The sequence below is a fragment of the Elephas maximus genome, chromosome 6, assembly GCF_024166365.1.
Source record: "Elephas maximus indicus isolate mEleMax1 chromosome 6, mEleMax1 primary haplotype, whole genome shotgun sequence".
Classification (NCBI taxonomy): Eukaryota; Metazoa; Chordata; class Mammalia; order Proboscidea; family Elephantidae; genus Elephas; species Elephas maximus.
In genome coordinates, this window is record NC_064824.1 from 106,989,582 (window position 1) to 107,002,013 (window position 12,432).

At 39.8% G+C, this 12,432-nt stretch overlaps 1 protein-coding gene across 1 annotated transcript; it reads right to left on the reverse strand.

Moving 5' to 3' along the window:
* Positions 1–617: 617 nt before the first annotated feature.
* LOC126078034 (gamma-crystallin B) lies at positions 618–4,808 on the reverse strand. The gene is made up of 3 exons (XM_049888001.1): positions 4,800–4,808; positions 3,979–4,221; positions 618–893 (listed from the first exon to the last, which is right to left on the reverse strand). Exons 1-3 carry the CDS (start codon positions 4,806–4,808, stop codon positions 618–620), a joined length of 528 nt encoding a protein of 175 aa, XP_049743958.1.
* Between the last annotated feature and the right edge of the window lie 7,624 nt (positions 4,809–12,432).

Consider the following 12,432-nt stretch of genomic DNA (forward strand, 5'->3'; position numbering starts at 1 on the left):
TTCAATAAAGCTTTGTTTGTGTGGAAAACTCTACGTGCCTTGCCTGCTCATTCTTGACCAGTGAGAGGCAAGAACCTTATTCTGGTAACAATAGAATTGGAAGAAAAATGGTAATGGCTTTAGAAGGATATGGAGTATAATAGGTGATAATGTACCAGTTTGTTTGTTTATGGAAGTAAGGTAAATGTGAGAATGCTGAGAACAACTTTCCACATCAGCTAAGATTTGGACGACATAGGGAAGATATCTGGTCGTGATAACCTGGAGGGACAATTTGAGGTGTTTCAATAAGCACTAATTCATCATTGGAACTACAAATAAGTCCGTAAAGGACTAACCGCAAGTGAATTTAGCCCAAATGAATGGAACTTTTCTTTCAGCCTCCAGAGTTTAGACATTAAAAAAAAAAACAAAAACTGGAAATAATATTCTTCATAAGAAGTTGCTTTTCATCTTAAAAACACGTGTTCTTGTGTTTGACCAAATGCCGACCAAATGCCATTATTGCTTTTGAATGCTCAACAGATTGCAAGAAAGACAGGACTCTATTAGTGCCAGAAACACAAGCTAAATGTTTTAATAGATTCTAAAAGAGAAAAATGGAAAATGCAAACATTTCAGTAAACATCCATAATTCGTCTGAAAGAACCAACTTTGGCATTCACCGCCCCCCAGTCAAGATATCTCCTGTACTCCCCTGGCCTCAGCAGGTATTGCCGCCCCCGGTAGTTGGGCAGCTCATAGAGGACCCAGCAGCCCTCCAGCACATTGAGGGAGTGGATTTCATTGAGGTGGAAGCGGTCCTGAAGAGAGGGACAGTCATCTGTGACCTCTGTCATTTGTCCTCTGAATTCCTCTCTCTCGTATATCTTCATTCTGTAAGTGCCGGCGTGCTGAGGTGGCAGACAAGAAAGAAGAAGGAAATGAACAAAAACAGAGAGATTAAAGTTCCAGCCCCTGCACCTCCCTGCCAACTCCTGGCCAGAAGTTCTTTTAAGCCCAGGTTTGTTTCCAGAACAACCATGTTGCAGAGTTAAGGAGAGTTTCCTCCCTGATCACCCACCTCTAGTAAGTCTAACAATTTATAGGCAAAGCTAAGAACAGACCTCAGCAGTCCTTCAGCTTCTAACCACCAACCTCTTGTCCTTGTGAATTAAGATTTGCTCAAATAAAATTTCTCACATCTCTTTAGTATTTGTTTTAGAGAAAGTCCTTTTCAAAGGAGAAAAGTGAGAGTCATTGGAAAACCATCATCTGCTATATTTTGTTAAAGAGATAATCTTTAAAATTTAAATAAAAAATATGCCCTGAAGTCTTCTTAAAACCAGACAATAGTTGAGCTTAACTAGCAAAAAATGTCTGCCTTAAGCATTATGCTGCTTTAAGAGCTTATCTATATGGAATCAAATTGACAACAGCAACTCAAAACATTACATAGGAATCTTGGAGGGCAGTGAATTTATGTTAACAGAGGAGGAAAATTCAGAAAAGGAGGTGAGAATGGTTAAACAGTTCAAAGAATATAATCAATGTCACTAAATAGTACACGTAGAAACTTGTGACTTGGTGTATGTTTTACAGCATATGTTCTCAACAACAAAAATAAATAAAATTATATATATATATAAAAGGAATCAACATTGAGCTATTTTCTGTAAGACTAATGTGAGGATTTTCGTGGACACTATGGGACATTCTGCTTCCGTGGACATTGATTGTAGATCCAAATAAATGAAATCCTTGAAACGTCAATATTTTCCCCATTTATCTTGATGTTGCTTATTGGTCCAGCTGTGAGGATTTTTGTTTTCTTTATGTTAGGGTGTAATCCATACTGAAGGCTGTATGTAATCTTTGATCTTCATCAGTAAGTACTTAAAGTCCACTTCACTTTGAACTATCAGGTTTGAGTCTTCTGCATATTGCAGGTTGTTAATGAGTCTTCCTCCAATCCTGATGCCACATTCTTCTTCGTATGGTCTAAATGCAAAAACTTCTTTAAAATGTTAAAAAGCGAAAATGTCACCTTGAGGACTAAGGTGCATCTGACCCAATCTATGGTATATTCAATTGTCTCATATGTGTGTGAAAGCAAGACAATGAATAAGGAAGACCAAAGAAGAATTGAGGCATTTGAATTATGGTATTGGTGAAGAATATTGAATATACCATAAAAAAAAAATATATATATATATACCATGGACTACCAGAATAAGGAACAAATTTGTCTGGGAAGAAGTAAGCCAGAATTTTCCTTAGAAGCGAGGATGGAGAGACTTTGTCTCACCTGCTTTGGATGTGTTATTAAGAGGGATCAATTTCTGGAGAAAGACATCATGCCTGGTAGTGTAGAAGGTCATCAGAAAAGAGGAAAACTCTCAAAGAGATGGATTGACATAGTGGCTACAACAATGGGCTCAAACATTGCAAAGATTGTGAGGATGACACAGGACCAGGTAGTGTTTCATTCTATTGTACATAGGGTCACTATTAATCAGAAACGGCTTGGCAATACCTAACTACAACATGAGACATAGACTATTAAGCCCTTGATGTTTTCATCATCCGAAGTTCATTTCAAATTCCAACCTGACCCTTGAGCTTCCTTTGTGGTCTCCTACCCTCAATTTATTAATTTTGTCCCAGCAACAAGAATCATCTTCATTAAACTCTGTTTTAATGACACACCACCTCCCATACTCAACTCTTCTAAGAACTCTGCAATCATTCCCCAGAGAATGTTGAACCTCAAAGTTCAGCTTTGGATCATGGCAACTGTTATGAATTGAATGTGTCCTCCAAAAATATGTATTGTAAATATGGAGGTTAATGCACTTGGCTGCCAACTGAAAGGTTGGTGATTCAAACCAACCAGCCCCTCTGCAGAAGAAAGATGTGGCAGTCTGCTTTGGTGAACATTACAGCCTTAGAAACCCTATGGGGCAGTTCTAGTCTATCCTACACGGTCCCTGTGAGTCGGAACCCAATCCATGGCAATGTGTTTTTTGGTCTACACCGGTGACTATAAGCCCATTGGAGAATGGGTTTTTGTTATGTTAATGAGGGAGTATTAGAGCAGACTGAGCTAGCAACCAGGCAACCAAGGAGAGATAGGAGAAGAGAGATGGCAGGCCACATGAAGATCATCAAGGAACCAAAGAGCAGAAGCTGAAAAAGAGACAAGAACATTTCCCCAGAGCCCATAGACAGAGAAACCCTTCCCCTAGAGCTGGTGCCCTAAATTTGGACTTCTAGCCTCCTATACAGTGAGAAAATAAGTTTCTATTTGTTAATGTCACCCCTTGTGGAATTTCTGTTATAGCAGCACTTGATAACTAAAACAGTCTTCCTTTTTGTTTATACCTCAAAGTGAGCTAATAGAAATTGACCACTAAATTAGAACTAGCAACCTGTACATAGGGGCCCAGAGTCTCCAGGAAGAATAATCAAATAGGGAAATAAGCAAAAGTATTTTTTAATCAACTAAACAGTCCCAGATTGTATTTATAAATTTTGATATGTTGGACTTCTAGGTTGAAATGACCTGGAATGACCACTTAAGAAAATTACATCTCTTTTTTATGTGTGTGGCAATATATATATAACAAACCTTTGCCATTTCAGCCTTTTGTGTGTATAATGACAGTAATTGTGTTCACTATGTTGTGCACCCATCCCAACTGTCCTTTTTTAGATGGTAATTTCAGTCTCTTTCATGCCCCGCTTTTTCTTAATTAGTCTTTTGGTCTTTTAATTTTTTATTACATTTAAAATATAAAGTTAGGGATCATGTAGTGAAAAGACAACAGCACAGAGTTCAGGAAAAAAGGCTCACACCTGAGGCACCTCCCAGACTGGGCTGCATGCACTAATATCACTTCCACTCCTGCTGCTGTCTAATTGTAACCATTTGGCTCAAGAATGATATTTTTAAATGGCTTTCATTCCCAAAGGGACCCAAGACAAAGCCCCACTCACCGGAGGGATGAGGTGGCAGGAGCGGATTGAGTCATTGACGCCCATCCACTGCTGGTAGTCGGGGTACTCGCCCCGGCGCAGCAAGTACTGGTGCCCCTGGTAGTTGGGGCGCTCATAGAGTATCCAGCAACCACTGTCCACCCGGATGGAGTTGCAGCGGCTGAAGTAGAGCTGCAGGTTGGGGCAGTCGCTGTTGCACTCATAGCAGCGACCCTGGAAGCCCCGGTCCTCATAGAAGGTGATCTGCAAAGGAAAGATAATTCCAAATTATTGCTTGCTTTCAGTAGACCTTCTCTTGCACAATGAAAGAAAAACTGAAGTCAGCAATTGCCAACAATTGTTGTTGTTGTGTGCAGTAGAGTTGATTTCTACTCATAGTGACCCTATAGGACAGAGTAGAACTGCTCCTAGGATTTCCTAGACTGTAACGTTTAAGGGAGCAAATCACCCGGTCTTTCTCCCGAGAAGCTGCTGGGTAGGTTCAAACGGCTGACCTTTTTGTTAGCACCGAACACTTAACCATTGAGTCTCCAGGACTCCTTAGACCTTGTATTAAAGCAAACAAAAAAACTCATTACTGTCCAGTCCACTCTGCTCATAGTGACCCCAGAGGACAGAGTATGAGTTCCTCAGAGGGTTTCCAAGGCTGTAAATCTTTGTGGAAGCAGACTGCCACATCTTTCTCCCATGGAGCAGCTGATGGATTTGAAACTCTGACAGTTCCGATCAGCAACCAAGTGCTTAAGTATTGCACCACCAGGGCTCCATAGACCTTGTATGGAGGCTGTTTTTTCTTTCTGTCTAACTTGTGTTCTGCTCACCTTTCCCATGGCTGGTTGACAGGGATGATGCGAGTTCAGTGTGACTGGCTGGCGGCAGCGACGATGGGTCTATATAGCAGGACGGCTGCTGTGTCTGCAAGAACAACACAAAAGGGGGCCCGCCTGGTGAGTAAGGGGATTTTATGGATTCCTTTTACTTGCTGAATTCAATGGAAATAACTGTTGATTTTGCCGTCAGTCTCTAGTACATTCTAATGCTGTCCTGTATGGGCTGTTCTGATGAGTCTTTAGAGTTGCTTTCATTTGGATTCCTAGTGTACTCTAAATTTATCAGGACATCAGGCTGAACTTTTGACCTGAAATTCATGTTTCAACATATATGATTCAATTATGCTGTGTATATTTTCTGGAGAAAATCTCTGCCATTATAAAAATGCTCCAGAATTCCAGAGAAGCTGCCCATAAAGTAGAAATCAGCTAACTCTAATTTTCTTTGTTGATAAAGACCACTTTATCTTAAAATTCCATTCTTTACGTGATTTGCCATTCCAATGCAGGAGAAACCTAGGTTCTGATCTTTCCTAGGCCTCACTGCCTTGACCCGATGCTTTAATAGCTATTAACTTCCCCTTTGGTGGGTACTCTTCATTTAACTGGAAATCAGCACCTAGCGATCAACTTCTGGTAAGAAAAGGAACCACCCATTAATCCATTGCCATGGAATGGATTCTGACTCATCGAGATCTATAGAACAGGGTAGAAGTGCCCAGTAGCGCTTCCAAGGCTGTAAATATTTATGGAAGCAGACTGCCACATCTTTCTTCTGCAGAGCTGTTGCTTTGTTTGAACTGCCAACCTCTCAGTTAGCAACTGAGTGCTTAACCACTGCTCCACCAGGGCTCCTGATAAGAACCAAATGGAAGGCTTATATGGTCACTGGGTCCATGACTGAGCAGTATATTGCTTTACAGGTTGTCTGCCCCTTCCCAGAGGAGAGGGAGGTAGTAAAGCTTCCTAAGCTGCCTGGACTCAGGACATTCATTTAGTACCTGCATGAATTGGTGGGCTATTTAACCCCTCAAGAAATGTAGTTATTTCTTGGTACTTATATTGTGGGACCCCATACATCTGTCAGTTTGTCAGACTGTGGCGGCTTACATGTTGCTGTGATGCTGGAAGCTATGCCACCGGTATTTCAAATACCAGCAGGGTCACCCACAATGAACAGGTTTCAGCCGAGCTGTCAGATTAAGATGGACTAGGAAGAAGTGCCTGGTGGTCTACTTCTGAAAAAATTAGCCAGTGAAAACCTTATGAATAGCAGCAGCACATTGTCTGATACAGTGTTGGAAGATGAGCCCCTTAGCTTGAAAGGCACTCAAAATACAGCTGGGGAAGAACTGCCTCCTCAAATTAGAGTTGACCATATTGATGTGGATGGAGTCAAGCTTTTGAGACCTTCATTTGCTGATGTGGCACGACTCAAAATGAGAAGAAACATCTGCAAACATCCATTAATAACAGAACCTGGAATGTATGAAGCATGAATCTAGGAAAATTGGAAACTGTCACAAATGAAATGGAATGAATAAACATCAATATTCTAGTCATTAATGAGCTGAAATGGACTAGTATTGACCAATTTCAGTTGGACAGTCAAATGGTCTGCTATGCCAGGAACAACAAATAGAAGAATGGTGCTGCATTCATCGTAAAAAGAACATTTCAAGATCTATCCTGACACACTAGATCTATCCTGCCAGTGATAGGAGAATACCTATATGCCTACAAGGAAAACCAGTTGATAAGACTATTATTCAAATTTATGCACAAACCACTAATGCCAAAGATGAGGAAATTGAAGATTTTTACCGACTTCTGCAGTCTGAAATTTATCAAACATGCAATCAGGATGCATTGATAATTACTGGTGATTGGAATGTGAAAGTAGGAAACAAAGAAGAAGGCATAGTAGTTGGAAAATATGGCCTTGGTGATAGAAACAATGCCTCACATCACGTGATAGAATTTTACAAGACCAATGACTTCTTTATTGCAAATACCTTTTTTCACCCACATAAATGGTGACTATATAGGGTCACTATTATGGGGTCACTATGAGTGTGACTCGACAGCAATGGGTTTGGTTTTTAGTTTTATACACAAAGACCTCACCTAATGGAATACACAGGAATCAAATTGCCTACATCTGTGGAAAGAGATGATGAGAAAGCTCAATATCCTCAGTCTGAATACGGCCAGGGCCACGAATGCCACAGTACGACCTTGAGTATATTTCACCTGATTTTAGAGACCATCTCAAGAATAGATTGGACTCACTAAACACTAATAACCAAAGACCAGACAAGTTGTGAAATGACACCAAGGACATCATACGTGAAGAATGTAGGAGGTCATTAAAAAGATAGGAATGAAAGAAATGACTAAAATGGATGTCAGAAGAGATTCTGAAACCTGCTCTTGACTTTGAGTAGCTAAAGCCATTAGAAGAAATGATGACATAAAAGAGCTGAACAGAAGATTTCAAAGGACAGCTTGAGAAGACAAAGTAAAGTATTAGAATGAAATGTACAAAGAGTTGGAGTTAGAAAACTAAAAGGGAAGAACATGCTCAGCATTTCTCAAGCTGAAAGAACTGAAGAGAAAATTCAAGCCTCGTGTTCCAATATGGGCAAAATATTAAATGACGCAAGAAACATCAAAAGAAGCTGGAAGGAATACACAGAGTCACTGTACCAAAAAAAAAAAAAAAAACTGGTTGATGTTCAAACATTTTAGGAGGTAGCCTATGATCGAGAACCAATGGCATTAAAGGAAGAAGTCCAAGCTGCGCTGAAGGCATTGGTGAAAAACAAGGTTCCAGGAATTGACAGAATACCAACTGATATGTTTCAACAAAAGGATGCAGTGCTGGAAATGCTCACTCATCCATGCTGAGAAATTTGGAAGATAGCTGCCTGGCCAACTGACTGGAAGAGATCCATATTTGTACCCATTCCAAAGAAAGGTGATCCAACAGAATGGGGAAATTATCGAACAATATCATTAATATCACACGCAAGCAAAATTTTGCTGAAGATCATTTAAAAGCAGTTGCAGCAGTACATCAAAAGGGAACTGCCAGAAATTTAAGCCAGATTCAGAGAAAAAAAAAAAAATTTTTTTTTTTTAAGAGGATGTAAAATGAGAGATACCATTGCTGATATCAGATGAATACTGGCTGAAAGCAGAGAATATCGGAAAGATTGTTACCTGTGTTTTATTGACTATGCAAAGGCATTCGACTAGGTGGATCATAACAAATTACCGATAACATTGTTAAGAATGGGAATTCCAGGACACTTTATTGTGCTTATGAGGAGCCTGTATACAGACCAAGAGGCAGTCATTTGGACAGAACAAGGGGATACTGTGTGGTTTAAAGTCAGGAAAGGAGTGCGTCAGGGTCGTATTCTTTCACCATACTTATTCAATCTGTATCCTAAACAAATAATCTGAGAAGTTGGACTATATGAAGAAGAATGGGGCATCAGGATTGAAGGAAGGCTCATTAACAACCTGTGTTTTGCAAATGACACAGCCTTGCTTGCTAAAAGTGAAGAGGAGTTGAAGCACTTATTGATGAAGATCAAAGACTACAGTCTTCAATATGGATTACACCTTAACATAAGGAAAATAAAAATTTTCACAACTGGACCAATAAGCAACATCATGATAAGCGGAAAAAAGATTGAACTTGTCAAGGATTTCATTTTACTTGCATCCACAAGTAACGCCCATGGAAGCAGCAGTCAAGAAATCAAAGGACCCATCGCATTGGGCAAATGTGCTGCAAAAGAACTCTTTGAAGTGTTAAAAAGCAAAGATGTTACTTTAAGGACTAAAGTGCACCTGAACCAAGCCAGGGTGTTTTCAATCATCTCATAATCATGCAACAGCTGGACAATGAATAAAGAAGCTTGAAAAAGAATTCATGCCTTTGAATCATGGTGTTGGCAAAGAGTATTGACTATACCCATGGACTACCAGGAGAAGGATCAAATCTGTCTTCACAAGAAGTACATCCAGAATGCTCCCTAGAGGTGAGGATGGATAGGCTTCATCTCACATACTTTGGAAAAGTTATGAGGAGGGAACAGTCCCTGGAGAAGGACATCATGCTTGGTAGAGTGGAGAGTCAGCAAAAAAGAGGAAGACCCTCAATGAGATGGATTGACACAGTGGTTTCAATAATAGGCTCAAGTATAACAATTGTGAGGATGGTACAGGAACGGGTGGTGTTTTGTTGTCTTGTGCATAAGATAGCTATGAGTTGAAACTGACTCTATGGCACCTAACAACGAACATCTCACGGGAAACAGTGCAATGGATTAGAAAGAAAAAAAGAACAACCTCTGACATTTGGAAGCTGGCCTAGTGCTCACAGGGCCCTGGTGGCACGGTGATTAAGCATTTGGGTGCTAACCAAAAGGTCAGAAGTTCAAATCCACCAACTGCTCCTTGGAAATCCTATGAGGCAGCTCTACTTTGTCCTACAGGGTTGCTTTGAGTCAGAATCTACTCAACGGCAGCGGGTTTTTTTCTAGCACTCACAGGTCATTAACTCTCCTAGTTAGAAATAAAAAATGTCACAGAATATCAACTTCAGACAAGGAAATTCTGAGACCATGATGAAACGAGACAAAATAAGGCCACTTCATAATTTTGTCAAAGCACAAAAACAAAGTCACTGTGTTGTCATTATTGTTGTTAATTGCCTTCTATTGGGTTCCAACTCATAGTGACACTGTGTACAAGGACCGAAAACACTGCCTTGTCATGTGCCATCCTCACAATCTTTGTTATGTTTGAGCTGATTGTTGCAGACACTGTGTCAATCCTTCTCATTGAGAGTCTTCCTCTTTTTCGCTAACCCTCTGCTTTGCCAAGTATGATATCCTTCTCCAGTGACTGGTCCTGCCTGATAACAAGTCCAAAGCACATGAGACAAAATCTCACCATCCTCTCTTCAAAGGAGAATTCTGGCTGTACTTCTTCCAAGACAGATTTGTGCATTCTTTTGGTAAAAACTCCATGCTATATTCAATATTCTTCCCCAACACCATAATTCAAATACCTCAGTTCTTCTTTGGTTTTCCTAATTAGTTGTTCAGTTTTTGTGTGCATATGAGGTTACTGAAAAATACCTGAGCTTGGTTCAGGTGCGCCTTGGTCTTCAAAGTGACATCTTTGCTTTTTAGCACTATAAAAAATCTTTTGCAGTAGATTTGCTTAATGCAATACACTGTTTGATTTCCTGAGTGTTGCTTCCAGGGGCATTGATTATGAAGCCAAGTAAAATGAAATCCTCGAGAACTTGATTCTTTTCTTCGTTTATTGTGAAGTTGCTTATTAGTCCAGTGTGAGGGTTTTTGTTTTCTTTATGTTGAAGCATAATCCATACTGACGCCTGCAGTCTTTGATTTTCATCAGTAAGTGCTTCAAGTCCTCTTCACTTTTAGCAAGCAAGACTGTGTCATCTGCGTATAACAGGTTATTAATGAGTCTTCCTCCTATCCTGATGCTCTGTTTGTCATATAGTCCAGCCTCTCGTATTATTTGCTCAGCATACAGATTGAATAAGTATGGTGAAAGCCTACAACCCTGACGTACAACTTTTCTAAGTTTAAACCACACAGTATCCCTTGCTTGTTCTGTTCCAACAACCGGCCCTTGGTCTTTGTACAGGTTCTGCTGGTGCACAATGAAATGTTCTGGAATTCCTATTCTTCACAATGTTATCCATTATTTGTTATGATCCACCCAGTCGAATGCCTTTATATAGTCAATAAAACACAGGTAACAATCTTTCTGGTGTTCTCTGCTTCCAGTCAAGTTCATTCTGACATCAGCAATGATATCTGCTGTTCCATATCCTCTTTTGAATCTGGCTTGAATTTCTGGCAGTTTCCTTTCAATGTATTGCTGCAACTACTTTTGAATGATCTTCAGCAAAATTTTGCTTGCGTGTGATATTAATGATATTGTTCGATAATTTCCCCATTCTGTTGGATCACCTTTCTTTGGAATGGGTACAAATATGGATCTCTTCCAGTCAGTTGGCCAGGTAGCTATCTTCCAAATTTCTCAGCATGGATGAGTGAGCATTTCCAGCACTGCATCCTTTTGTTGAAACATATCAGTTGGTATTCTGTCAATTCCTGGAACCTTGTTTTTCACCAATGCCTTCAGCTCAGCTTGGACTTCTTCCTTTAATGCCATTGGTTCTCGATCATAGGCTACCTCCTAAAATGTTTGAACATCAACCAGTTTTTTTTTTTTGGTACAGTGACTCTGTGTATTCCTTCCACCTTCTTTTGATGCTTCTTGAGTTGTTTAATATTTTGTCCATAGCATCTTCAGTATTTCAACTCGAGGCTTGAATTTTCTCTTCAGTTCTTTCAGCTTGAGAAATGCTGAGCATGTTTTTCCCTTTTAGGTCTTCGCACACTTCGTTCTGTTACTTTTCTTCTCAAGCCACATTTTGAAATCTTCTGTTCAGCTCTTTTACTTCATCATTTCTTTCCATTTGCTTTTGCTACTCTATGTTCAAGAGAAAGCTTCAAAGTCTCTTTTGACATCTATTTTTTTTTCTTCCCTGTCTTTTTAACGACCTTTTGCTTTCTTCATGTATGACGTCCTTGATGTCATCCTGCAACTCCCCTGGTTTTCAGTCATTAGCTGTCAATACATCAAATCTATTCTTAAGATGGTCTCTAAATTCAGGTGGGATATACACAAGGCCGTACTTTGGGTCTTGTGGACTTGTTTTAATTTTCTTCAGCTTCAACTTGAACTTTCATATGAGCAATTGATGACCTGTTCCACAGTTGGTCCCTGGTCTTCTTCTGACTTATGGTATTGAGCTTTTCCATCATCTCTTTCCACAGATGTAGTCCGTTTAATTTCTGTGTATTTCATCTGCCGAGGTCCACATGTATGATTGCCATTTATGTTGTTGAAAAAAGATGTTTCCAATGAATAGGTTGTTGGTCTTGCAAAATTCTATCATGTAATCTATGGTGGTGTTTCTATCACCAAGGCCATGTTTTCCAGTTACTGATTCTTCTTCTTTGTTTCACATTCCAATAACTAACAATTATCAATGCATCCTGATTGCATGTTTGATCAATTTCAGACTGCTGAAGTTGGTGAAAATCTGAATTTCTTCAACTTTGGCATTAGTGGTTGGTATGTAAATTTGTGTAATAGTTGTGATAACTGGCCTTCCTTGTAAGTGTATGGATATTATCCTATCACTGACTGCATTGTACTTCAGATTAGATCTTGAAATGTTCTCTTTGATAATGGATGTGATGCCATTCCTCTTCTATTTGTCATTTCGGCATGGTAGACCACATGTTTGTCTGATTCAAAATGGCCTATACCAGCGCATTTCAGCTCACTGATACCGGAGTATATCAATCTGCAAAGTTCCATTTCATTTTTGACAACTTCTAATTTCCTTAGATTTATACATCATGCATTCTATGCCCCAGTGACAAATGGATGTTTGCAGCTGTTTCTTCTCATTTTGAGTTGTGCCACATCAGCAAGCCCAAAAGCTTTACTCCATCCACATCAAGTGAGGCTGACTCTACTATGAAGAGGC